The sequence below is a fragment of the Nannospalax galili genome, unplaced genomic scaffold, assembly GCF_000622305.1.
Source record: "Nannospalax galili isolate Female #2095 unplaced genomic scaffold, S.galili_v1.0 scaffold704, whole genome shotgun sequence".
In the NCBI taxonomy this organism is placed as follows: domain Eukaryota; kingdom Metazoa; phylum Chordata; class Mammalia; order Rodentia; family Spalacidae; genus Nannospalax; species Nannospalax galili.
Genome location: NW_008352394.1, coordinates 258,975 through 286,537, shown reverse-complemented (window position 1 = coordinate 286,537; position 27,563 = coordinate 258,975). Strand labels below are relative to the sequence as shown.

Sequence of the window (27,563 nt, the reverse complement as noted above, 5' to 3'; positions counted from 1 at the left end):
CATCCCAAACCCAGATCTAGCCCTCAGACTAGTTTTGTTTGACTCTGTATTCAAATTCTTTTGAAATAAAGTCAACATTAAAAATTGTGAATTTCAATTGGAGCCATGACTCAGTGGTTAAGATCACTGGCTGTTCTTGCAGAGGACCCAGGACCCAAATGGCAACTAATAATCATCTGTAACTCCAGTTCCAGGGGATCTAACATCCTCCTCTTCTGACTTCCACAGGCAATGCACAACACAGGTGCACTTACATACATGCAGGCAATACATTCATACACAAAACTAAAAATAAATAAAATAAATTGTGAATTTCTCAATATCCAGATGTTTTCCTTGAAAAACTGAACAAAATGGAAACAAGCCCCATTACATTTGACAACAGTCACTTCCTGCCTGTGAGCTCTGAAACCCATAGCTTCTGCCCCAAGTTCTCTGCTTGTCACTAATACTTTGAGGATAAAATTTCAGAAGCTACTTAAAACGTGTAAAAAGATGTTTAGCCTTACTCTTAATATGACAATTAAAAACTGAATCTGGGGGTTTGGTAAGTAAGAGTGCTTGTTCTGCAAGCGTGAGGACCTGAGTTCCAATCTCTAGAACCCACATAAAGAGCAGGCATGGCTGTGTATGCCTGTGGACCCAACACTGAGGGGAGGATCTTGAGAGTTTGCTGGCCAGCCAGCTTAGCCGAAATGTCCAGCTTCTGGTTCAGAGAGAGACCATGTGTCTCAAAGTAATAAAGGCAGAGAGAGACACCTAATGTCCTACTCTAGCCTGCATATGTGCTCACTTGGGCATAGGCACATGCACACGTACCACACACATACCACACACATGCGTACATGCACACACACACCACACATTCATGCACCCAACTGAATCTATACCAAACTTCCCTTTCCTTCCGCTCTTACTAGCAAAGATAAAAAAGTTTGACAATATACTGTTCTGACACAGACAGAGGAAATTAGTCACCTCATATCCTATATTAGTGATTTTGTGTTGCTGTGACCAAAATACCTAACAGAAACAACTTCATGGAGGAAAGCTTTATTTTGGCTCACGGTTTCAGTGTTTTCTGGGTGGGGAGGTATGGTGGAAGCAGCATGTGATCTGTTCACATCATGACATACCAGGAAGCAGAGATCAAGGCTGGATTCCAGGGTTAGGTGTAAACTTCAAAGGCCAGGCTTTAGAGGCTGACTTCTGCCGGCCATGCCCCATCTCCTAAAGGCTCCACAGCCTCCCCGAATAGTGCCACCAGCTGGGGAACAAGCATTCAAAACACAGGCCAGAAGGGGCCAAGTCAGATTCAAACTATAACATACCCTTTTGGGAAAATAAGCTTATGAAATTTCTTCATTAATCAAAATTGCCAAATACTACCCACCCCCTTGACCAAAATCCACTAATGCGAGGACTCAGGCACACATGGAAAATGCAACTCTAATGCACACATACAAGGTTATTGTTGTATTGCTTCTAATAGCAAGAGATTGGGCCTAACCCAGTTGCCCTTCAACAGGGAATGTTAATGGGGGACTGGCCAGGTCACTAGAGTATAGGGCAGTCATACAATTACATGTTATATAACAATGAGCTTTCTGTTATGCTATGAAGGAGCATCTTCAAAATATATTGATGCACAAAGGAGGAAATGAACAGCATGTCTATGTAGTCCAGTGCCAAATACCAGAAGCATCTGCAGAAAGAGACTCTAGGTCCCAGCAGCAGAGGCCGCAGCGGAGGGGCTCTCAGAGGCTGGGGCACAAGAATGGAGGAAGGGCTTTTCATTGTCTATCCTTTTGCATTCTTTGAACTTTGAGCTATGTTGATGTATTACCTGCTCAAAGAACAAAAATCTAAAGATGTTCAGAGACCTAGATTCTGTGATTCTAACACTCCAGGCTTCTAATGCTTTATAACTTGGTGACCTAACTTTCACGGAACTAGAAGGCTCATCTGGCACAAGACCAGGCCTCTGGGCCCCTCTCTGAATCTCCCTGATCTGTGCTGTCCTAAGTCAGGCCACAGCAGCCCCTATGACATAGGGGGCTCCAATGGAGGGCTCCCTTCCCACATGGTGTAGCTGCAGGAGCTCTGGGTTCCCTGGGGACTCAGTCCTTGGCCGCCCCTTACATTGCCTTCTCTGTCCTCCAGGGGAGCCTTCTCAGTGGTACGCAGGTGTGTGAAGGTGCTGGCTGGCCAGGAGTATGCTGCCAAGATCATCAACACCAAGAAGCTCTCGGCCAGAGGTAGGTGCGGGGCTGAGCCTGCTCACTGTCGGCTCTTTTTCCCTCCCTCCCTTAGGTCTTGCCGTAGACCCAGGCCCCAAGCCTGGCCCCTGGAAGACACTGTCAGCAGATCTGCAGGCACTTTCTCCTAAGTGTGATGACAATAGACCCTTCTGATTTCCTTCCTCTAGGAATCCAGGCTGGGCGGCAGCCTTTCCCAGATAGATCTGGCAGCTGATGTGACACCCTCTCCCTGCACCTCTGCCACCCGCTTCTTGGCTGCCCGAGTTCTACCTTAGCAGTCTCTCCACCTGAGTGCCTGATCTGGCTCCTCACATGGCCAGCCCTGCCTCCTCTCCCATCTCCACTCCTGGTCACATCCTGGAGCAGTTTCCCTGACCACCCCTCTCCCCTGCATCAGGTCTCCATTCTCTCTCTCTCTCTTGCTCTTTCTTTCCACGTGGCTTTTCCCTGAGTTCTCAGCATTCTGTTTGCCACTTTGATTCTGTGTTCACTCCCGGGTTTACATCGAATGTGAGCTGCAACAGGGTGATCAGAACTCATTACTCTGCTCAGCACCCAGGACAGTGCCCTCATGAGGCCTTAGGGTGGCTCTGCTCCTATCACTCCAGTCCACTCACTACACTTGAATAGGTGGTCTGAGGTATGGCCTGGATTCCCAGCTAATTCTAGCTTGCAGAGGCTTTGGGAACCTCAGCCTTTAGAAATAGTCCTGGCCAGTAGCAGCAGCATCCCCGGGAGATGGGACCTAACACTTGAAACTTGAACCTACATCTATCTTAACAAGGTACCCAGGTAAGTCATAGGGACACTGGACTCCCAGGGAGTCTTCCCAGGAGGCTCCTGGCCACTCCCATGTGTTTGGCACAGTAGTAGGTGACCAAAATCGGAGAGTGTTACCTTCAAAGTCAATATCCACCCCAAATGGAACAACATACATGGACTGCCCTGAAGGCTGTCTGGTACAGGAAGAATTCTGTTGGGTGGGGTGGGTGTAGACACAGTGGAAGAGAGGCATAGTATCTAGGTGTTTAACAGGCTGCTGCTGCGTCTGGGTGAGGGCCCAGCGTTGCAGGTTCGTAGAGATCTAGTGAGCACTGTACAGGGTGTTCACACTGTTCACTGTGGGCCTCCCAGCAGGCCCTGGGCTGGCCTGTGGTTGCTGCCTTTGGTCTCCAGCTTAGTTGCCTGGCCTACAATGCTATCTCTAGTTACCAACCTTCCTGATCCTACAGAGAGGAGAGGCTCCATTCAGGGGGTCTCTGAGGCCCAGGGCCCCCATCTGGCATGATTAGTGTCAAAAGGCCAGGCCTGTCTGGAGCCAGAGCCAGAGGCAAAGAGACCAGGAGGGCAGGAAGGCTGGCTGGAGTGCCGTCTCCAGTTGGCAGGCCTGGAGCTGCCATCCTTTGCTGGCAGTCTGTCTGGTGTCCTCTCTAGTGGTCGAGGGAGGAATCTCAAGTATCTCAATTCCTGAGACACTGGAGACAGGGCTAGAGTTATGACAGGCCAAGTGGTGCCCCAAGAGGATTACCAAGAAGAGAAATCTTTCTGGATGCTGGGGTTCTTGGACCAGTTCACCACCATCTCAGGGGACACACACACAATAAAAAAAAGACACAGAAATGGTAGTGATAAGGGGAGGGAGAGAGAGAGAGAGAGAGAGAGAGAGAGAGAGAGAGAGAGAGAGATTACAGGAGAGCAGATAGGCCATCACTCCTGTTTGGGAAGGTGACTAAGCATTCTCAGACAGTGAAGACTGGCTGTGTCAGGAAGCCTCTGTCCAAGCCCTTTATTTCCAGCTATCTGTGTTGAGTTCTTGACCTCTTGGGAGGAAGGTGACCAGGCCTAGGAGACTAGTAGCAGGGGAGGGGAATCAGAACATTCTCCAAGTCTGCCAGCCACCTGCCAGTTCTCTTCTACTGCTGGGCGGAGAGCAGAGCTTCCTGTAGCAGGTCTCTTTGTTTGTATCTCCACAGGGGTCCTCAAAGCTATACTTTTGGGAATACACTCTAAACTTCTCCTGCTGGCTCTTTGGGGTGACTTCCAGCAGTTCTCAGCAGGAGTAGGGCCCACCCAGGCTTCTGCCCACCCCTCCCAGCAAGCTGTGGCTTCCCCAAGCCCACCCTGCCTGGACTCTTCTAGCGAGTGCTTCCCAAATCCAGGAGTTATTTTTACATGCATTTTAAAAACTAATCTTTGAGAACAAAACCTCATAGTGTCATTCAAAGAAACCATAAAGAAATAAAATGAAAAGTAAAAATTTTGCCTGTCCCAATCCCTGCCAGTTCCCCTTTCCAGCCTTAAAAACAAAATGCAGCTGCCTGAGCTCCACCCTGGGGTTGAATTCTCTCATCAGTGAGGCTCCTACACAGCAAAACTCCTGGCACAGCAGATGGCAGCCCCAGACTCAGGGCTGGCCCCTACCAGGTGCTCTGTGGACCTCCTAGGGGCTCTAGAACAGATGTGGCTGGTACAGTGGCCTTGGCTTGAAGCCTCCTCAAGTTCCAGGCTCCATTGGTGCTCAGAGCAGCCTCTGGTGACACAGGCTCTTCACACCACAAGGAAAGCATGGCAAGGCTCCTGGGCCACCCCCAGCTTCACTGAGTCTCCTACAAGGGTGCCCCAGGGGGCTCTGAGGCTCAGGCCTGTTTTCCCCATACTCTACTGAGCCCTCCGGGGAGGGGCCTTTCTTGCTTTCCAAACTTGTGCTCATCATCCCTCTTGCTAGAATCCTGTGCTCACCTGCTTGTAGGAACCTGAGGCAGAGCACTGTAGTCTGTGTGCTGCTGTAGCTCTGGCCCTACCAAGCCCTGCTGGGACGGTCTGTCTCCAACTTAGCCTCAATATCCTAAGGATGACTCAACCACTGGAATGGGATGAAAGTCCCCAAGATGTCATTGTGGACATTAGGGGCCATGCTCCCAGGCACCAGGCAGGGTGTGGAGATTCTAAACTTCCCTGGGACATCTTACCACTGTGGGCTGGCACTATTGGGCTGGAGGAACTGAGCTGCCCACTCATTCATCATCAGTGTAGAGATTATGAGCAGGAATTGACATTTAGCTCCACTGGTGGCTTGTGTTGGGAGCTTTGGCAAGCTGCTCTGTAACTAGATGTTAGGCCCCAGGAACATGGCAGTGACCAGTGGACAAGATCTTGCTCCCACTGGGCCTGTTTTCTTGGGAATGAGACTGAAAAGCGCATCAGCTAGATAAAGAAGTGAGGAAGGCTATGAAGAAAGTCAGAAGGAAGATGCTGTAAGCCACAGAAGCTCTCTGAGGAAGAGCTATGCTGAGACCTGTCTGAGAAGGGGGAGGCAGGCTGATAAAACCCAGGGGAAGAACAGGGGTAGAGCGTACAACAAGGGCAAAGGTCCTGAGGTGAGAAGGAATATGGTATGCCTGAGGCCAGAAAGGAGGTGAGTGTGGCTGGGCTTCTCTCTGGTTGACTGGGATAAGGACTTTGGACTCTGTTACAAATGTATTAGGAAGCTGTTGATCCATCTGACATGGAGTGGTAGATCCTTGCTCATATTTTAAATTTTTATTTATTTATTTATTTTTTATGTTATGTGTATAAGTGTTTTGCCTGCATGTATGTAAGTACACCCATGTCATGCAATGCCTGTAAAGGTCAGAAGAGGGCATTGGATCCCCTGGAACTGGAGTTACAGATGGTTGTTAGTCATGATGTGGGTGCTGGGAACTGAACCCAGGTCCTCTGCAGGAGCAGTCAGAACTCTTAACCACTGAGCTATCTCTACAGCCTCTCATTTATACTTTTAAAAAGTTACCTGACTGCCATAGATAACTGGCTAGGATGGGGACTTGAGTCAGTTTAGAAGTGGTGTCCTCAGAGTTCCTGAAAGGGTTTGGCTACCTTGACCAGTGATGCTGATAAAGGGACAATTCCTTTATCACTGGGACTCACTTTTCCTTTCTATACAACAGAACAAGAAAAGTCAAGGGAACTTGGTCTCTATAGGTCTTGAGCCTCTCAGTACATTACAAAATGAAAACTCTATAATCAGGATTATGAAATTCTACATAATGTATATGTCTACATGCAACAGATGGGGAAGTTAATAGGGAGAGTCACAATTCAGGGTGGCTGGTGTTAGATTTTTAGGAACAAGGGTTCCTGTGGTTCCAGCAGGGAGGTACGGTAGTCAGACAGAGTTTAAGGTTTTGCGACCAGCATTTTCCTCTTTGTTGTCGGTGGACAACCTGTGCTCCTGGGTAACCTCGCATGCAGAAGATACCACAACCTAGATTTGGACTTGCATCCCATATCTCTGAGTGTATAGCCTGTCTAGGAATCAGCACCTCCTGCTTGGAGGATGCTGAAGAAGGCTGGAAGGGAGGAGTAGATGTGGGCCCACCATGGCCCTATGCTCCTTGAAGCTCGCAGCAGGTCTTCAGCTAGAGAACTGAGTCTATGGAAGCAAAATTGGGCTTCTTAATTGTTTTGTTGATGGCAAAACCACATTTCAACATTGATCTTGGTTTCTGCAGTCCACAGAGGGCAGCCAATGATTGTTCTAGTGGTGGAAGCAGGGAAAAGAGGAGCTTTCTTCATCCTCATCACCTTCCAGGTACCCACCTGCTGTGTAGGGGCCTTCCTGTGATGGGTTTCTAGGCCTGGCTCAGCCTCTGACTGGAGCATGAAGATCCTCCTGTGGGCCCACTTTCCCACTGGGACACAGGCAGGTAGAGGTGGTGACTCTGAGTGGGGACGTGGAGAACAGTACAGCCACAGGGATTAGAGTCTAGCTTAAGTCACACAGTCTAACTGGTTACTTACCTTTAAGAATTCTTTTCTTCCTCTGTGAAGCCTGAAAAATGTGGGTACCCCCTCAAAGGACTGCTGAAAAGATATGCAAACGTGCCATGTGGTGCCTGGCACCTGGTGGTACAGGTTGGACATCTCAACTCAAAAGTCCAGGCTCTGAGAATTGATGTGATGCTCTAAAGGGAACATTCCCCTCCATGGAAAACTAAGATTCATGTACAAAATTATGAAAAATATCATATAAAATTACCTCTAGGCACTCACCTCTGCAGCATATATATTAAATTACCCTCAGGTTACATACATCAAGGGTATGTGACACATGATACACTCTGTGGTAGACCTCAGTCCCATCCCCAAGACAGCTCATTATGTATACGCAGATGTTCTACAATCCAGAATCTCAAACACTTCTGGTCTCTGGTCACAAGCATTCTGGTTAAAAGATACCTCTATTCCACATTTGCTAGACGTTTTTCCTTAAACTTTTTTTTAGATAGCTCAAACATTAATTACTGAATTATGCCAAAGGTCATAAATTCCAACATAAAGATGTTGTTTGAGCCTCAGGAGCCCAGAGGTCAGTGTCAGGTTTGAGGTCAGGGTGGGCTTCCAGTGATATTGAGGGGCAGTACGATCGAGTGATGGTTAGTGAGAGGGTGTTCCTGCTGAGTGAACCGCTTACTTCCAAAGTGGAGCTGGGAAGGGCAAAACTCAGGAGCTCACCTGACTGGAGCTAGGGTTGGGAGCAGGCCTGAAGAAAGCACAGCAGGAGCTGCACAGGGGCCCCAGGCTTCAGAGAGCTTGGGCCTTCTCCTACAGAAGGGGTTGGAGAAGGCTGTCTTTGGAGAACCCTGGAGACAGAGACTGGGAGGAGAGGGGTCATCTGGGTTTTACCACCTGTGTCCTTTCTGAGAACCCAGAAACCCTGGTTCGAAGGCCACCTTTTCTAGAATCCTGGGTTACCCTACTAGAGGAAGGGTGAGGTCATCCCTCCTGGGTCTTATGTGGGCATATGTGTTTCAGACCATCAGAAGCTGGAGCGCGAGGCCCGAATCTGCCGCTTGCTGAAGCATCCCAACATTGGTGAGCCCTGGGAGTGTGTGAGGGGCCCTGGCACAGTGTAGGGTGGCGGGGATCAGCTCTCTTCTTTGGAGATGGAGCTGCAGAGGGAGGTGGGAGAGGGGGTGTCTTACGTGGCTTCCACACAGCTCAAGACCAGCTTGCTTTGAGGGAGGGTGAAGAAAGGACCCTTCCTCTCCTCCCACACTGCCAGCAGCCTCCTTCGGAAAAGCTGTTTCAGGAAAGCTCCTCAAGTTGAAGCAAGGAAGATGAAAATAGGCCAGGAGGGAGCTTGGCTTTGACCAGCAAGGCCCACTCTGATACCCATCCCATGCTGCGGTCAGCCTGGATTCCTGGCCCTGCCCACCTCCAAAGTCCTGCCTCCTGCTTTTCTAGAAGCATGGTCTCTGCCAGAGGGTTAGACTGAGGGCAATCTGCCCAAGAGGCTTGGTCCAGAGTAGGACAGAGCCAAGCTGTCAGCACAGAGGAGAGGGTCCTGAAACATCTCGCTGCCTGGCTGCCCCTTCTGCTCCTGTGCACCTGGCATGCAGATCCCTGCCAGTCAGGGAGGAGCAAGGCTATTAGGTCCTGTTCTGTCAGGGACTGGCTGAGTGACCTTGGTGGGAAAGCTGACCCTGAGCCACTTCCCCATCTTTACCAGTGCTTGTCCTTCTCTAGGCACCTGGACACCTTGTGTCAAGGTAGCTTCTGTCTTGTGGGTCTGAGGTGTTCTCAGGGCTTCCTTCCACAGTAGGGGAACTGAGACTTCTGGCTCCCAAAGCATGCTTTGATGTGCACTGTCTCTGAGCTCTCTAAGGGAGCTCCAGATCCAACAGCTGCAGCTGCGCCTTCTCCCCATGGAGGGGAGCCTCTCTCCTGCACTGAGCCCAGAGGGTTAACTTTCCTCTGAGAGAAGGCACGAACTGCTATTTATACCAGAGCCCCTTCCCCTCCCGCACAGCAGCCAGAGGCAGGCCAGTAGCAGAGAAGAGGCCACAATAGCTGGAAGAGGAGTAGCTGGACCCTGTCCTGTAAACCTGGCCCCTCCAAGTCCCCACTGCCAATGGAGGGTTTCAGAAATCCCATGTTCTCAGGGAGGCTTGTCAACTTGGGAGGAGGAGAGTGGCACACATGTGGTGTGTGTGTCTGTGTGTATATGCCTGTGTACATGTGTATGTTTGAGTGTGTGTGTTTCTGTTGGTCTCAAATTCTTAACACATTGCTTTCTCTCTCTCTCTCCCTCCCTCTCTCTCTCTCTCTCTCTCTCTCTCTCTCTCTCTCTCTCTCTGCCTCTGTGTTGCTCTGTTTGTGTGTCATGTGTATACCCATGCAGGTATGTGGGTCTATGCTCTTGTAGCTGATCTGTCTTGGGTCAGTGCTGTGTGTGTGTGTGTGCACGCAACTGTGCCATTGCAGCTGATCTGTCTGAGGTCAATGCTGCTCCTCTCTGTGTCCTTCTCCCTAGCTATAATGGGAAGCATATGGGTTGTGGGGTGACACACTGCAGCTTAGACAATACTTCATTGCTGTGTGACCAACCCTAGGCATGCTGCATCCTACTCTGAAGCTCAGATTTTTCTGGAAGATGAAATTTATCCCTGCCTCGCTGGGTGTGATGATTCAATAAAGCATAGAGCAAAGTTGAGGCAGGTGCATTCAGCCACTCAGCCACCCTGTGCCCCAGTCTGCCCCTTCCCACAGCACGATCTCCCCAGAAGACATGCTTTGCCTGAGACCCCAAGTGGTTGCCATTGCTCTGCATCATCAAGGAGATGCCCTGTAAAATGCTGGTGAGGTATAAGAGCTCAGGATCCACAGTTACCATCTTTACCACTGTTACTTAGGAGCCGTTTGCTTCTCGTTCACCTAATGTCAAGTTCATTGGCAGCTCTACTACATACCCAGGGCTCTGCCAGGTGTTCAGGTTGCTGGAAGAAATGAGGGTGGGGACAGGTGCTCATGGGTATGACTGGAGCCGAGGACTCTGGGGAGCAGAGCTGAGCATGCAGCCAGGGGAACCTCAGAGGAACTAGAGAGCCCCTCAAAATGCCCCTGACCTTGGTCCTCCCAGCAGCTCACCCTAAACTGGTGCAGCCTTGCCAGAGAAGCATAAGGAGGTGCAGATGGGGTGCAGGAGCTCAGAGGACATAATGCCTGGAGAAACCTCAAGAGATCCTAGTCAGCATACTTGGCAAGTCAAGGCAAGGTGACAGGCTGCTTTCTGCTTGTGGCTAATGCCCTGCCTCAAGGGCAACAGGCAGGGAGTGCCCAGGCTCAGCACAAGTTGGTCCAGCTGTGTGTGCAGACCTTTCCCTGCCTGGTTCCTGCTTGGGGGAGGGTGGTGCCATCACCCATCCCGTGATGGGCTGACCCTAAAAGGCCATTCTAGGGTGTGTGAAACTTGAACAGAACTAGGCAGGATCTGAGAGTTTAGAAGGTAGTTTGGGATAAGGAAGGGAAGTACAAGGCCTTCACGTATTGAGCTCTTTCTAGCACCAAGCACTGGACCAAATGCTTTATAAGAACCACCACCTTTGTTCCCCATAGCAGTTCAATGTTATTAACACTATTGTGAAAAACATAGTTCAAAGGTGAAGTCATTTACCCAAAGTTCCATAGCTTATTAGATATGGAGCCTGAGGATTAGCTTGGGAAGTCTGACTCCAGGGCCCACTTTTTCAGTCATCCCCAGGTGGGTACTCCAAGTGTGGTGTCAGGGGACACATAGGGAAGAAAATAAATATTACCTTTCAATTTCCAGGGCAAAAATTGTGACCACTGGAAATACCATAGGCATGTTAAAATTTCATGACTATCTATAAATGAAAACTAGGTGATAGATTTGGGATCTTTAATTAATTCTTTAGTTAGAGTCTTGCTATATAGCCCAGGCTGGCCTTAAACTCATGATCCTCTTGCCTTAGCCTCTAGGATAACAGTCATGTGATTTGTTTGTTCTATGACAGAATTGTAAAATGTCTGAGCTGGCTTGGTGGTTCATGCCTGTAATCCTAGTACTCAGGAAGTTGAGGCCAGCTTAGGGTGCAGGGTGAGAGTCTATCTCATAACAAACCACTACCACAATCACCAACAAAGTCAAAAGTGACCCCAGCTCACAGACATAGACAACAGTCACTTATGGGAAGGACAGTTACTGCAGCTGTGACCCTTGAATCTTGTCTGTCCTTGGGCTTTGACTGGGGTGCCTTCAGCTGCCTCCAGGCTGGGAGGGGAGACTGAGTGAGCAGAGTGCTGCAGGCAGCAGGCTCAGCTCTTGGGCTCCAAGATTTGATTCTACGCCACCTCAGGGACTGAAGCCAACTCCAGTACCATTTCCCAGGTAGTGTACTGCCCAAATGGTGCTTGAAACTAGCCCATGTGCCCAGACCTAGTAGCTCAGAGGCAGCCTGTTATAATAGTTCCAAGGTACCATCCATCAAGAGTTAACCCAGAGAAACCCCTCCCAACTCTGTTCTCTAAGCCCTGAGGACTTTCTCTACAGGGTCAGAGCATCTGGTCAGAGGGTGGGTCTAAGACCCCAGTCTTCCCCGACCACTTCCAAAGGACTGTTGACCTACTTCTGAAAGCTCTTCCTGAGGTGGATCTGGATGCTCTGAGCTTCTTACACTCAGGAAAGGGATGTAAAGACCACTTCCTCCCAGAGTAGAGATGTGGTCCACTCGTGGGAAGATGGAGACCTCATGCGTGACTCTGATTCCCTAGTAATGCCAGTTGATTACAGTATGAAGACAAACACTTTCAAAGTATCTTCAACAAACTCACCCTGCACCGTCAACCAGGAATGTGGCACACGGTTGTTCGCAGGCACACTGACACTCTTATTGGGACTTCTAGAAGCAGAGCTTTAGGTGCTGTGGGCAACTGGCATGCCTAGCTCCTGGAGATGGTTGTGTGAAGACTAAAGGAATTCTCAGCTGGACACTGATAGAGGATTGCAGGATTCAATAACTAAAAAATACAGTTAAACACATGTACATTTAAATTTTAGCCTGTATTTACTTTAACATGCACTAAAAAAAAAATCAAAAGATACCAATGGACAGAGAAATGAATAGAAATGCAGCAAAGCTGTAGGGAACACTGGACACTAGCAACAGAATGCAAATGATGGACAGATGGTGTTTACCTAACTATATGTTTGACTCTTTTGTGTGTGGCAGTACGGAGGATTGACCCCAGAGTCCTATGAATGCTGGGCAAGGGCTCTACCACTAAGTGACATTGCCAACTTTGACTTCTTTTAGGGGAACTGAACAAAAGTCTTCACATTTTCATTTAAATCTATGCCTCCATCATCTTCTTTGATGGCCATCTCCTGTCCTTTGGGACCCACTTGGGAATTGCCTCTCAGTCTACTCTCCAAAGTTTATGTGTAAATCTTAGAACCATAAGCCACTCAAGGGCTCAATACTGAGTCAGAGCTCAAGGCCCTTGGTACACATCCAGTGATACTAGGTTTCCAGTGAAAAGGGAGCTTCCCCCACAGCACACTGCCCACAGGTACCATGTCACCCACTTCTCTGCATCTTTCCAGAAAGACTTATGCCATACATCATTTTTTTCCTTTGTGTGTGTGTGTGTGTGTGTGTGTGTGTGTGTGTGTGTGTCCCAAGTGCTGTGATTAAAGGCATGTGCCACCATGGCTGGCTAAACACATCCTTTAAAAAAATTTTTTTTCAAATATAACTCATTTTTAATTGATTGATTGTGTGTGCGCATATTTCATACAGAACATCCCAAACAATCTTATTCATCTTTATACCTGCATCCCAAATGGTACCTTCCCATAGCCTGCTCCCCACCCCGCCCCCCTGCACTGGAGCCCATATACTCTGTCATCCCTGTTACTGTCCACTGTACTGTCAGTTCACCCAGCCATTCCCCAGTGCACGTCCATCTACTGTGTGTATGAGTGTATTGCCTACATGTGTTTAAGTGCACCTGTGTCACGAAATGCCCATGGAGGTGAGAAGAAGGTGTTAGATCCCCCAGAACTGGAGTTACAGACAGTTGTTAGCCTTCATGTGGATACTGGGAATCAAACCCAGGTCCTCTGAAAGAGTAGTCAGTGCTCTTAACCACTGAGCCAACTCCCCAGCCCCAAATGAATTCTTTTTAGAAAGAACAACGCAGTTTGCACTTTGCTTTTTCACCAAACAAAACCATTTGGAGATAATTCTGAACCAGAGGGTGATGACTGCCACATTATTCCAGCAGCTGTGTGACTTCTTTGTGCAGACAGATCCGAATTGTCCCAGCCACCCTGCCTCCAAGGATGGTCTAGACTGTCACATAGGGCAAGATGGGTACCCTGATTAGTGAGAACTGATTCTTGGCTGATAGGATGTGGTTCCCAGTGTCAGTCTCAGGCTGCAGACCTTTCCTTTTAAAAGCTGAGTAATTTGGGGAGCTCTAGGCTCCTGGGAGCTTTGCCTCTGTTCCTGGTAAATGAGGTGTGACGAGATGACAGATTTGCAGTCATCAGAATTCAGGGACCAACTGCTGTCTCTCTCACCCCAGGCCCCAGAGCTCTATTATCTCCCAGCCCTGGGAGCAGAGCAAGGCTGTCAATCCAGGGCCAGAACTAAGTGGGCATGGCTATGAACCTTCTAAAACTCTCAGAACAAACCTCCAAGTCAAGGCAAGGAAAAGAGAACCTCAGAAAGCTGAGCAACTTGTCTGTTGCCACACAGCCAGGCAGAGACTAGCACCACAGGCTCTTTCTACCACTCTGGCTTGCCCAGAAATGAAACAGAGGGTTGAAGCAGGATGAGGGGACCAAACTGACATGACGGAGGTCTTCGGTCTTTAAGCCCAGTCCCCTTTCAGTAATGCTGGAGGTCTTGGTGCAGTGAGCCCTTTCTACCTGCCTTTATCCAAGTTTATGCTCAGGGACTGAGGGTTGGGATGCTGGCTACAGGAGTGTGAAGAGTTGGTAGGGGTGGGGAACGGTGTACTCCTGTGTAACCAGCTGCATTGGCCCCTCCCACAGTCCGACTCCATGACAGCATCTCTGAGGAGGGGCACCACTACCTTATCTTCGACCTGTGAGTCTTCCCCTTCCCACCCTGTGTGCTGAGGGAGGAGGGTGCCTAGGTAGGGATGAACTCTATGGACTCCTTGGCCTGAGGGGTCCTGAATGCCCCCAGGCTGTCCAGAGTCCCCCAAAATGTGGTGGGCTTGCTACCAAAGCTGTGCAAGCTGGTCTTCCTGCTTAGAACACCAGACACATTCAACCAGCATCATCAATTTATTTTTGCTTCTCTATTTGTGGCTAGTGATGCTGCCTTGCCATTCATGGTGCTGATATAAAGTTTCCTTTTGGAATCTGGTTTGTTAAAGCAAGAATGAAACGACAGGCCTCTGTGGTTCCTGAGTGGGCAGGAGAATCAGTGAGGATGCTGGGCTAGTCTGCAAAACCCAGTGCCTGGAATGTTGGGCACTGGGCATGTACGTTGGGGCAGGAGCACATGAGAAATCTCTGTACCTTCCACTCAAATTTTCTGGGAACCCAAAGCTACTCCCCAAAATAAAGATTATAAAACAAACAGAAAAGTGAAAATATGTAAGCCAAGCAAAACCATAGGCTTTCAGGAGCCTCTTGGACACAATGATGGTTTCTGAGCCACTGCCTCATAGCCAGGGCCAAGTAGAGGGACTGGGAGGGGTCATGGAAGGAAGTCTGTGCCAACAGACAGGAAGGGGCTATAGTAGGGCATTCATGGCCCAGTCCTTCCTTTGGGGACTGAGAGTCTGAGGTCCCTGGCCCTGCCCTTCTCAGTTGATTTCCAGAAGACTCCTCTAGGCCAGGTGGCACCTGCAGTCTCAATGGGAGGGTGATTCCATGCCTGTCTCCCCAGGGTCACTGGAGGGGAGCTGTTTGAAGATATTGTAGCCCGGGAGTATTACAGCGAGGCTGATGCCAGGTGAGTGTCAGTTGCAGGCTGGCTTAGGTGCCTGGAGGCAGGGCACTCTTCTCAAGGGGTCTGCCCCAGGCTAACCCCTCTTCTTTCTTCTCAGTCACTGTATCCAGCAGATCCTGGAGGCTGTGCTGCACTGTCACCAGATGGGGGTGGTGCACCGGGACCTGAAGGTGAGTAACCATGGAGGAGCCACTGGGCTCAGGCTCTCTGCCTCTGCATGCCCCTCCTCCAACAGGGGCTGCTACCAAAATCCCTTTAATTCTTTCACTTGAGGTGGGTGGCAGTGTTTCCCAGCTGTCAGGGCTCTTAGGAAGATAGGACAGCTGGATTTAGGCCCCATATCCTTTGTGCCAGGCAGGTGAGGCACATTAGACTTAGCCTGCAGTGTGGGGTAGGAAAGAGGCTGGCAAGGCCCAGAACCAAATCTGCTGCTTTCCAGCAACTTGGCCTGGGTTATCTTAACTTGCTTGCCTCGCAGGGCAGTTGTCATGGCAACCACTGCTCCTTTGTTGCTGAAGCTGTCAACGGAGACCCCACAGTGCCTGGGATTCAGACACACTGTATCCGCATTCTTGCTCCTGGGTCTCTGGCAAGCAGAAGAAAAGAGCAGGGCTTTAGGGCCCTCTGTGCCCTCTCTCTGTCTGCTTGAAGGACAGGGACAGCACTAAGCACTCTAGGGTTGGCGTGGGCTGCATGCTTGTCCAGTCCGTACGACTCTCATGGATCTCCTCTCCTCATGTCATCAGCAGTCAGTAGCTCATAGCTTCATTTTACAGAACAGGAAACTGAGGCTGAGAGAATCCAAGGAGTGTGTCAAGGACAGAGTCTTAGCAAGGACCAGTATCCCTGGCCTGCTTCCACCCCAGAGCCTGGGACTCCCCCCACCCCTGAGTCTAGGTCCAGAAAACCATTTAATCCAGCTTAGTTTCTGTAGTAGCTTCTTCAGGACACACCTTCCAGGCGTCTGGGAGCCTTTACTTTTGACCATCAGTGACAGTGTGCTTACTGCCTAGAAGGTAGCTCTTGGAGCCATTACAGCACACCCCTTCGCTCATTCTTGCTGTGAGCATGTTACCTGCAACCCCAGTTTGGAATCCAGAAGGACCTAGGAGCCCCAGAGCCCCTGAAGACTACTCCCCAAGATTTGCAGGGCTGTAACCCACATTCCTACCAGGATCGACTCCAGACCCTTCTGACCTTGGGCAGCTTCCCTGGTCAGACTCCTATCTGTCCCTGTCCTTCTCCAGGACACAGTGCTCTGGAAAGGGTCCCTACCTTTTTCTGACTGCCTTGGGCCCTCCTTCAGTTTTCACCTGTGCCCAGGTGATCTCCTTGTACCTTGGTAACAAGTAGGTGGTCTCAAGAAAAGGGTCTCGGCCACAGGGCAGGGCAGCTTTCCCCACGGGCCTGTTCCCATTCTGGCAACAGACCCTGCTCTGGAAGGTGAAGGAAGCGACCCAGATTTAGGCCATTCTGGAAACACTAATTAGTGGCACATTCATCAAATCAGGGCAGGACACTACTGAGACACAGAATATGTTGGGAACATAGTCCCAGAGGACAAAGGAAGGCTTTACCAAGCCAGGTGGAAGGAGCGTATTTGTTTAGGCCCTGACTAGCCTTGGTAGTTTTGGGCAGGGAAACATCAGGTGGGGCCTCTGGAAGTCCTGCTGAGGAAAGGTCATAGCCACACTAGACATCAGCTGTCTCCTGGGGGGCTCAGCCCTACTCTCTGCCAGGCAGTTTGAGCTCTGGGGCCTGGTGTTCATCAAGTGACCCCCTCAGCACCACTATTTACACATTTAGATGTGATGCTATAAGTAGGCACTGGTCCCATTTCTCTGAGGAAACTAACCATTAGAGAAGGGAAATCATTTGGCCAGGTTGCAGTCTAAGTGGCAGCATAGGTCTCAGAAGCCCAAACTGTCTAAGTGTGGAAATCATACTCTGAGTTACTTTGTTCAGAGTCCAAAAATGATAGGGACCTGCTGCCCCATACCCAGGTCCCATCATCTTTCAGCTTGGAGGTATTAAGACAGTCAGTCTTTGCCTTGATTCAGACTCTATCATTTAACAACTGTGTGATTTGGCTCAAATCATTTAATCCCTCTGAGGCTTAATTCATCTTATACTTAGGATAAACACTTGGTTCAACAGGAGCTAGGGTGGAGTGGTGGAGAAAGGCCTATTTGCAGGGCTGGCATGAGGCTGAGAGATGGACAAAGAGAAGTTCGAGAGGAGAGCAGCCAAGTAGGCGAGCATAGGCAGTACAAAGGTCCTGAGGTGGGAACAAGAGGACTGTTTCAAGGGGTGAAAGCAGGTCACTGTGGGAAGCATGGTGCTAGTACCTGCCTGAGGGGTCATTGGGATGGCTAGTGAGGGGTTGATGGAAGACCAAGCCCAGTGCTGGCACTAAGAGCTGCCGCTGCTTCCTCAGGGAGGTTGTGCTATACCACCCCACCCTGTCCCATCTCCCCTCAGCCTCAGCTCTCCATAAAGAGGAGGCTGTGGGAGGAAGAGTGTTGCTGCTGCAGGAAATGAAGGTCTTGCCATAGTCCCCTCTCTGGGCACAGGAACCCAGGATACTTGGACTGGGGCTGAAGGTGGGGTGTGGGACCCTGGGTGGTCCAGACATTCTCTGTAAGCCCAGGCTGCATGTAAGGTTTTGAAACTGCTGCCTGTCTCTTTCCCTCTGTCTCTCCCTGGTGTTCTGGGAAGCCTGAGAATCTGTTGCTGGCCTCCAAGCTCAAGGGTGCTGCTGTGAAGCTGGCAGACTTTGGCCTGGCCATAGAGGTGGAAGGGGAGCAACAGGCATGGTTTGGTGAGTGGGGCATGGAGTGGCAGGGAGGGGAGAGGCAGTCTTTGGATGACATATGTGTTCCTGGGACCACTCCACTTAAGCTTGTGTGGCCTGGAGATGGCTACTTGGCCAACCAACGTCCAGGGAGCACAGGCCATATCTTGCTAGTCTCTAGGCCAGTGGGCAGTGCCCAAAATTTTTCCCTGGGAGCTAGATGTGGGCACAATGCCATTACCAATCAGATAATGCTTTGTCTTTATGGGATCATACACCTCCAGGTTGACAGGGACCCCATGTAGCCCCTCTTATTCCTGGATGCTGGTGGTCAAGATCCCAGTGCTACAGAGGACAGGGGCAGGCTAAGCTACTTGGGAAATGTCAGGGGAGCTTGACAGGTGTAGAACACTGGGATTTGAGTGCAGGTGACCTAGCATGCTTCAGGATTTGGAAAAATGGGGCACATTTCCTCCCTCTGGAGCTACTTTTTAGTGAATAACATTGACCAGTGGTTAACAACCAGAACCCTCAAGCTGGGTGTGGTAGGATTTCCCTCCAGCACTTGGGAGGTAGAAGCAAGAAAACTTGAGAGTTTAAGGCCAGCCTGGGCTGTATACATGAAACCCTGTTTAGAAAAACAAAAATGGTCTGGACTGATGGCTCCACAGTTAAGAGCACTGACTACTCTTGCAGAGGACCCAGGTTTGATTCCCAGCAACCATATGGCTGCTAACAACTGTTTGCAACTCCAGTTCCAGGGGATCTGAAGCCTTCTTCTGATCTTTGTGGGCATTGCATGACAGGGGTACACTTACACACATGCAGGCAATACACTTATACACAAAAATTAATAAAGAAAGGGCTGGAGAGATGGCTCAGTGGCTAAGAACACTGACTGCTCTTGCAGAAGACCTGGGTTTGAATCCCAGCACCCACATGGCAGCTAACAACTGTCCGTAACTCCAGTTCCAGGGGATCCGACAGCCTCTTCTCTCCTTTGCGGGCATTGCACGACATGGGTGCACTTACCTACATGCAGCCAATACACACATACACATAAAATAATAATAATAATAATAATAAAAACCTCACAGCTTTGGGTTCAAGTCCTGACTGTGCAGCTTATAAGCTGTGTGTTTTTCAGCAAGCCCTGGTTTCCTGGTCTACAAAATGAGAATAGCATCAAGCCCTGCAGGGAGTCTGAGAGGGTAACCAAAAGTAGGCATGTGGAGTGCCCAGCCAAGGCTTAGCATACCTCTGCAGCAACTAGTAACTGCTGCTGAGATGACTTGTTAAGATGTCTGGGTGGGGGCAGTGGAGAGATGACTCAACAATTAAGAACACTTAATGCTCTTGCCAGAGGACCCAGATTCATCTCCCAGCACCTACATGGCCCTTACAACTACCTGTAACTACATCCAGCTCCAAGAGGAGATCCAACACCCTCTTCTGGCCTCTGCAGGCTTCTGCATGCATATAAATTCACATAGGCACCCACACATACACATTTTTTAAAAGAAGATATCTTGGGGCTGGAGAGGTGACTCAGGAGTTAAAAGCACTGGCTGATCTTGCAGAGGACCCAGGTTCGATTCTCACCTCCCACATGGCCGCTAACAACCATATGTAACTCCAGTTCTAGGGGAATTTGACACCCTCTTCTGACCACCATGGACATTGTGCCACATGGGTGCGCTTACATACATGCAAGTCTGTCTTTCCAAGTGATCCTCTCAATAGTGGGGGCTATTAAGGGCAGTAGCCTTCATTTGACAGATGAGGAAACTGAAGCCTGGAAGGTAAAACACACACACACACACACACACACACACACACACACACACACACACACACACACACACGCACACACACGGATTTAGCTAGAGTTAGGACCAGGTCCCCTTGACATTTCATAAGTTGGTCTTAAGCAGGGAGTAGACAAGGCCTCAGCTCTTAAAGGTCACCAGCAAATGACAGGTAGCAACTGCTGGGAAGGTTGTGACCCAGTGAGAAGGAGCTCTGTCACTGATTACTGCTCTCCACCTGAGGCTCTGGAGTAGGGAGTGGGTAGCAGGTGGGCTGTGTTCCTGTTTCTCTGGTCCAGTTGAAGTTAGAGGTCTCACTAGCTTACCAAAGCCCCTGGGGTTGCACAGTACAACCCCAACTTTGGGGCAGGGCTGTGTTCTCCAGCTCCAGGGCTATCCTCGTCCCTCTCCTGCAGGGTCTTGCTCCAGGCTACTCACGTGCCAACCTCTGTGTGTGTGTCTGCCTGTCTGTGTGTCTGGGGAGCAGGGTTCGCAGGGACACCCGGATACCTCTCCCCAGAAGTGCTGCGGAAGGACCCATACGGGAAGCCTGTGGACCTGTGGGCCTGTGGTAAGTCCATCCCAAGGTCTATTTGTCCCCCAGCTGTCCAAGCAGCTGGGTTCCTCTCCCTTTCCCATCACTTTCCTGCCTTTATCTCTCTTCTCCTGGTCCTCTTCCCCAGGGGTCATCCTGTACATCTTGCTGGTTGGGTACCCCCCATTCTGGGATGAGGACCAGCACCGCCTGTACCAGCAGATCAAAGCTGGCGCCTATGATGTGAGTGTCACTCCTCTCTCCAGCCAATGTTCCACTTCTAGTGACAGCCAGTGGCCCAAGAGGCCAGAGATCTAAGGATGCACTCTCCTGCCTCCCAGCTTACTTAGGCCCCTTTGTCACTGCTCTCTACCTCTGAGGCAGGGGATGAAGCCCAGCAATGCTCCAAGACTGACCATCAGAGCCAGGCCATGACTTGATGCCTAATGATTAGGGCCTGAAAGTAGTGTGATGTGTCCCATGGAGCTCCAGAGGATAGAAGCAGCACCAAAGTGGGATGGAGTCAGGGACAGGTCTTGAGCCTTTGTGTTTGTGTGTGTGCCTCAAGTAGCCCAGGCTGTCCTTGAAGTCCTGATCATCCTGCCTCCACCTCCTAAATGCTGGGATAATAGGAGTGTGCCACCACACCTGACTCTGAAACATGCTTTTTCTCTCTTATATATAATCCTAAATAAATGTAAAAATCTTCTGAATAATTTGCATATATGATTACATTTACTTCCCGCTTCAATCTGTGGCATAGTCACTGTTGTTACCCCCCATTATACATGCAAGGAGGTTAAGGCACAGAGAGGTTAAATAAGTGGGATTGCAACCCACAGTCTGGCTCTGGCACCTGTACCAAGCCTCCTTCATTGCCTTTCTGCAAGGCTGGGATCCATCAAACATTTTATGTGATATTTAAGTCACACAGTGCCCCTAATGATGGTCTGTGGACTCACTCTATGACTTTCCCAGATCTCACAGCCTGGAAAGCAGAGGCAGGACTTGAACTCAGGCCTCTTCACTCTGTAATCTGGACTAGGATTACATGGCCCAACCCAGAAGGACAGAGAGAGCTCCCTTTCCCTCTGAATGTGCTGGGCTGTCCTGGGGTCAGGAGGCTCTGGTCCCTCTGTTGGTCTGGAGGAGCCCCCTCTTGGTTATGGATACCCAAGGGGTTGGGCATAAGAACCCCTGCCTGCTCCCCTGCCAGTCAGGGGCTGGAGGATCGCAGGGGTGGCCTGGGGCAGGCTAGGCAAACCTGGCCCCTCTGCCCCTTCCAGTTCCCCTCACCGGAATGGGACACTGTCACCCCAGAAGCTAAGGATCTGATCAATAAGATGCTGACCATCAATCCATCCAAACGTATTACAGCTGCTGAGGCCCTCAAACACCCCTGGATCTCGGTAAGCCTTTACCAGCCCTGCCTGCCCAGGAGCCTTGTAGACCTCAGGGACTTGGTCCTTCACGGTTTTGACCCTGGTCCCAAAGCTCCAGTGTGGGGTTGAGAGGGCTTATCCAAGAGTCTCTGGCCTGCTGTGGATCTCAGGGACAATATGGAAATGAGAGCTATTCTGGGTTGGCATCATTACCAGGGGTGTCATTGACATTGGCTGTCTGGTGCCAGGATCCTAACCATTCCACACCCTGTGGTAGAACAAAGGGCTGTCATCCCCAAGCTGCTGGGTCTGTCCTCCAGTAGGTCTTTCTCCTTACACTCCTTTATCCTCCCATCTAGCACCGATCCACCGTGGCCTCCTGCATGCACAGACAGGAGACCGTGGACTGCCTGAAGAAGTTCAATGCCAGGAGGAAACTCAAGGTAACAGGTCCTTACCCTTGGCACCCTTGGATGCACTGGGTCTTTCTTTCATCAATTCCACATGTGTTTATTGAACATTCCTGCATGCTGGACAGCAGGGGCTGTGGGGAATAAGCAGTGAATCTGACCTCTGCCCCCACCCTGTCTGTGGTCTGGTTAAGAGCACAGACAATCAGGATACTGTGGGGGGCAGATGACACATACAGGGCATGATGAGTGCTGTGTCTGATAGTTGGGAACACAGCAGGGCAGGGCCACTCCCTGATCTGGAGGGTTCTGGAAAGGATCTCAGGAGGCCTTCCTGGAGCCAATGGAATTTGAGTTGATCTTTAAAGTATTAGCACAGTGTAGCGTAACAAGAGGAAGGTGTTCCAGACAGAGTGATGGGCCTACCTAGATATCTAGAAGTGTGAGCGCTACCTTGAGGGTACCCCGAGTGGCTTGAGAGTGCTTTGGGAGGCAAGAGAACACAGTGGAGGGAGAGGCATCAGCTGCTGAGTGAGGAGGAGGAATGGTCGATTCCCTCAGAGGTGGGTTGGCAGCCCTGAGAAAGCCACTATGGGACTTAGGTGGTCCCTGAGCTGTACCTTCTTAGCAGGCCCTGTGTTCTTCAGGGTCAGGAGGGTTGTGCTGTGCCTCTGATGAGGATGGTGTGGTAGAGGCTCTGGCTCATCGGAAACACCCTCACCTATTGCTCCTAGATCTAGAATGGGGGCTCAGGGTGGGAACAAAAGAACAATGACTGGTACAGTATCAGGGGAACTGAGTCCAGCTCCCACACTACAGTGGAAAATGTCACAGAGAAAGGAAATCTCCCAGAGTGGGAATTGTGGATTCTTAACACGCGAGAGGCTATTGGGTTTAGAGATTGGCTGAATCAGATCTAAATCAGACAACGCCAGGACCAGTTGGTTCCTGGTCCCTACACCCTCGCTGACAGAGATGACTTCTCCAAGCTGATATCCTCCTGGGTGTGAGCCCAGGGGCCATGGAGAGAAGGACTGATCATGGAGCCAGGTACTTCAAGCCCAGCGTCAGGAGCATTATCTGCCTTCCCTAACCAGTCAGGAAACTTCCATGGCCTTTAGGAGACTCTGCTGGTAGGTGTCCTTGAGTCAATTGGCTTTGGCCAGGCCGTGGAACCTATTAATATCTGCTGCAGAGATGGTCTTGTCCCAAGAGCTGTGCCAGCCAAAGCTGACTTCTCCTGGGAGATGGGATGGGCTCTGGGCTGTAGGGTTGGGTACAGTTGAATGGAGGAGCAGGGGCAGAGGCTTTGGCTTTTCTCTGAAGGGCACACTGCTTGCTCTTCCCTGTGCCTTCCTGTTCCTGTTTCTGTTCCTTTCCTCACCTGTGCCTCCTCCCCGGTCCCTCTTGTTTATTGCAGGGAGCCATTCTCACCACTATGCTGGCCACCAGGAACTTCTCTGGTAGGTAGTGGGATTGGAGTCCCCAATACATCCTTGCACTGGTCTGCTGGATGTGGTGCACTGGGATGTCTCCAGAAAGGGAGCTGCAGAGGACTCCATGACTCAGGCTTAGCTCCCCTTCCACAATCAGCACAAAGAAAGAGAAGAAGAAAGATCAAAGATCAGGAAGCCAAGGCCCAGTTAGAGGTTCAGTCTGACTTCACAGTATCACAGCAACGCTGGGGTTCTCAGGTCAGTCAGAGGGGAAGACAGTTGTTGGGGTCCAGTTCAGCAGGAAGTAGCCAGGCCTATGGAGCACCACTGTTAGAGCCCTTAGTTTCAGCTCAAGAGGCTTCGTGACGAGGCGGTAGAGGCTGTCATTTTTTCCCAGGTAGGGAGACAGAAGCTTAGGGAAATGTGCTCTTTCTCACACTGGGTCTCAGGGTCAAAGAGAGGTAGAATCTGCCTCTTAGAGCAGGTGCTCTTAACCAGGTCAGGTTACCCAGAAGACCAGGGCAGGAACCTCTCAGGCCCCTATCCAAAGCTGGGCTGGTTAAGGCTGGGACTACCAAAGTACTTGGGCATGTGGATTCAAACAGAGAAGGGGAAGGGATTATTGTCTGGGCTTAGCAAGCAACTCCTCTTGGCATGTAGGTCAGTGCCTGGCCAGTGCCATCTAAGGCCGGTCCCTGGGGAGTCCCAGGTGCTGATGGGGCAGTAGAGCAGATATAAACAGTAGACATGGCAGAGTTCACCTGAGGGGCCCTGGCACAGGGGCTGGGCCAACACAGACAGCTGCCTGCACAGACACAGCTGATGGCTGCCAGGGGTCACCTCTAAGCAGGGTGAAGGCCTGGGTCCTCTAGGAGGGTCCACCTACATGTTGATGGTTGGGAAGGGATATACGTAGCTTCCTGTTCACTGAACATCCCTCAACAAGGATCCAGCCGTTCCTTATACTGAAACCCGAGCTGCTCAGATAGTCTTTCTCAAACAACTGCAGCACTTTGGAAAACACCAATCTGGAACCAACAGAATGGGGGCCCATGGTTTGGTGAGCCAGGACCATTTAAGAAGGGTTTTTAGACCTGTACTTGACTGCCATTAAAAAGAGAGAAGAAAAAAATTGGAATTTGAGGATAGATTTCTAGACACTATAAATTTAGAGATTTGGGGGCTAGTGAGATGACTTAGTGGTAGAGTGCTTGCTGTGCATGCATGAAGACATGAATTCGGATCCCCAGCACCCATGTAAAAAGCTAAGTCTGCAGTGATGTGTGTAATCCAAATGCTGGGAGACAGAGACAGGGGGCTTGGGTTCAGGGAGAAACCCTGTCTCAAAAATAAGAGTGATCAAGGAAGATTTTCAACATTAGCCTCCCTCTGGTCTCTACATGTACACACTTGGGTGTGCACACCTAAATATACAAACACAAACAACAAGAAGCATGTGTGGTAGCACATGACTGTAATCCCAGCATTCAGGAAGTAGAGGCAGGAGGATCAGAACAAGGGCATCTCAGCTACACGGCGAGTTCAAAGCCAGCCTGGGTCTACTCTAGAAAGAAACTCAGTCTGGCCACCTTGGACATACCCTGTGTAACATAGCAGTGGGCTGGAGCTGAGAGACTCCTGCCCACTCCTGTTTATCCTGGTCTCACCCAGTCAGCCTGTAGGGGACAGACACCATTCCTCTCAGACTTAGGGCACAGAAGTAGCCCCTGCCTCTCAGCTGTGGAGGGACTGGGAGCTGAGCCAGCTGTGAGCTCACCCCTCAGAGCCCCTGTAGCCCCTCCATCATCCTGGGACTTCCTGAAGAAGGACGAATTATGGCTGCCATTTACTGAGCACCAACTGTATACAGGCTTAATACTATGCTAAAATACTTCATAGAATCCTGTTTCATTTAAGGTATTTGCTTAAGGTCTGAAGTAGCCAGTTACCAGGCAGGGTGGGGCTGGGCATTCACTCCCTCCTGACTCATGCCCACTGCCAGGGCTCCAGCCAGGAAATGAGGAGGGAGGGAAAGGAAATGAGTGATGGGAAGCCTCCCTCAGAGCTTTGGCTGGGCTCTTGCCTGCCACAGGACACAGCCAGCCCCATGAGGAGTAGGGCTCCAAAGGCAGAGTCTGGGGAGGCCTTTGCTGCTGAGAAGCAAGGCAGAGGCTGGGTGCTCTGGCAGGGGTGGGCCCCAGCAGGGGGCATCTGCTTCTTGTCACCAGCAAAATGCAGCCTGCAGCTGTCTAGAGTGAGTAGGCAGGGCTGACACATGACCTCCACAGCAGCATGGGGCTAAAATTAGAGAGGGCCAGGGAGGGCGGGCGGAGAGCGGGGAGCTTCCAGCCCCCAGTCAGGCCTCAGGCCTCTGGGTTGGCCACCAGCAACATTGGTGACAGTGATCCAGAGGGAATCCCCAGGCTAAAACAGCAACCCCATGGTTCTGGAACACACTGGACACCTCTCTCAAACCCAGAAGTCACAGGGTTATCCCTGAGATTACTGAGGACTGGAGATCCCAGGCCCACTCTGTGGGCCGATGAAGAGAGTGTAGGAGGAAGAAGACTAGGAAGAGGAGGAGGAGGAGGAGGAAGAAGAAGAAGAGGAGGAAGAGGAGGAGGAAGAAGAGGAAGAGGTCTTTCCCTGGTTGCTGAGCCAGCTCCATTTCCACACCGTCTACTGTCCGCTACTTGCGGCTCTTCTGCTGCGCATGAATGCTGCTCTTCCTCACACTGTGGGCCCTGGTGCCCTGCCTGGTGCTGCTAACACTCTACTTTCTCTCCTCCACAGGAGGGAAGAGTGGGGGAAACAAGAAGAACGATGGTGTGAAGGTAAGTCCCCAAGAGCCGCAGGCCTGTCTCTGGCTGTCTCTGCCTCCAGGGACTAGTTTCCATGCCCGAGGCAAGACCTGGCTTTACTAATGGTAACATGTCAGATCCAGGGCCAGGCTCTCTCTCTCCAGATAACCCAGTCTGGTCTCCGGTGCCCACCTCTTTCCATGCTTGCTGGGAACAGATGAGGAGGTGGGTGGTGGTGGCAGGGGCAGGACACAAGGAGGCTTCTGGGGCTCTCCAGGGCTGGACAAGAGCAGAAATGGTTGATAAGGTCTTCTTCTGCTTCTGGTGAGGGGCTGGGTGGGCCTTGGCCTGGAGATACATGGAGGATGAGCAGCCATTTCACCAGGCTTTGGGATCCAGAGGGCCCCTTTCCCTACCATCTGCGGGTGCAGAGCCAGGGATTCCCTCTTCCTGTTGGGCCTGTCCCCAGTGCCCACCCCTGATGCCCGAGCTGCCTCATTCCACACCCTGCTGGCCCCTCTTTCCTGTCTCTTTTCACTTCACCCTCTGCTCTCTGGCACCTGATCCCTCTGTTCTGCAGCCCCCTCCTCCTCTGCCTCATGGGGTCTCACCTCTGGAGATCCTGCTTCGCTCTGGGCTCTGCACCCCACTACCCAGGACATTAGAAGGTGTGAGATGCTGTATGGTCACCCGGGTGTGCTGGCAGATGTACAGCTTCATTTATGGTGGCTTTGGACTGTCAGGGACTGCATGGGATGGCATCTAGGCTGGATATCTGAGGCCACACAACTGGGCTTCCCCCCCCCACCGCCCTTTGCCTTCTGAATCCACCTGAGTTCTGCTAGGTACTATAGGTGGGATGTTGACTTGGTGATCATTTACAATATTTCAGCTCTGAAAACAGACAAAAGCACCCCTCTCTCCAACCTAAGCATTCTCCCTTCTTGTCTTGTGTGCTTGAGGGCTGTAGCCATGTGCTGTGTAATGACGCTTTGTCAGTGACAGTCTATATGCAGTGGAGAGCCTCGAAGAGTAGAGTGAATCTGGACAACTCCTATTGCCTAGCATTTTCACTGTAGCCTTTTTTCTCAGCTCTGAAAACAGACAAAAGCACCCCTCTCTCCAACCTAAGCATTCTCCCTTCTTGTCTTGTGTGCTTGAGGGCTGTAGCCATGTGCTGTGTAATGACGCTTTGTCAGTGACAGTCTATATGCAGTGGAGAGCCTCGAAGAGTAGAGTGAATCTGGACAACTCCTATTGCCTAGCATTTTCACTGTAGCCTTTTTTCCTTTGTCTTCTCTCTCTCTCTCTCTCTCTCTCTCTCTCTCTCTTTTTCTTTTTC

The 27,563-nt window shown here is 50.7% G+C and overlaps 1 protein-coding gene across 1 annotated transcript in view; it reads left to right on the top strand.

Moving 5' to 3' along the window:
* The window catches only part of Camk2a (calcium/calmodulin dependent protein kinase II alpha), a 63,748-nt gene that overhangs the window by 14,105 nt on the left and 22,080 nt on the right, over nucleotides 1-27,563 (top strand). Inside the window, exons 2-13 of the mRNA XM_008849386.3 lie at nucleotides 2,164-2,258; nucleotides 8,076-8,135; nucleotides 14,125-14,179; nucleotides 14,993-15,058; nucleotides 15,153-15,225; nucleotides 17,774-17,876; nucleotides 20,145-20,228; nucleotides 20,341-20,435; nucleotides 21,479-21,601; nucleotides 21,934-22,017; nucleotides 23,405-23,447; nucleotides 26,214-26,254. Of these exons, the coding sequence (XP_008847608.1) occupies nucleotides 2,164-2,258; nucleotides 8,076-8,135; nucleotides 14,125-14,179; nucleotides 14,993-15,058; nucleotides 15,153-15,225; nucleotides 17,774-17,876; nucleotides 20,145-20,228; nucleotides 20,341-20,435; nucleotides 21,479-21,601; nucleotides 21,934-22,017; nucleotides 23,405-23,447; nucleotides 26,214-26,254 (922 nt within the window). The remainder of the gene's footprint in view (nucleotides 1-2,163; nucleotides 2,259-8,075; nucleotides 8,136-14,124; nucleotides 14,180-14,992; nucleotides 15,059-15,152; nucleotides 15,226-17,773; nucleotides 17,877-20,144; nucleotides 20,229-20,340; nucleotides 20,436-21,478; nucleotides 21,602-21,933; nucleotides 22,018-23,404; nucleotides 23,448-26,213; nucleotides 26,255-27,563) is intronic.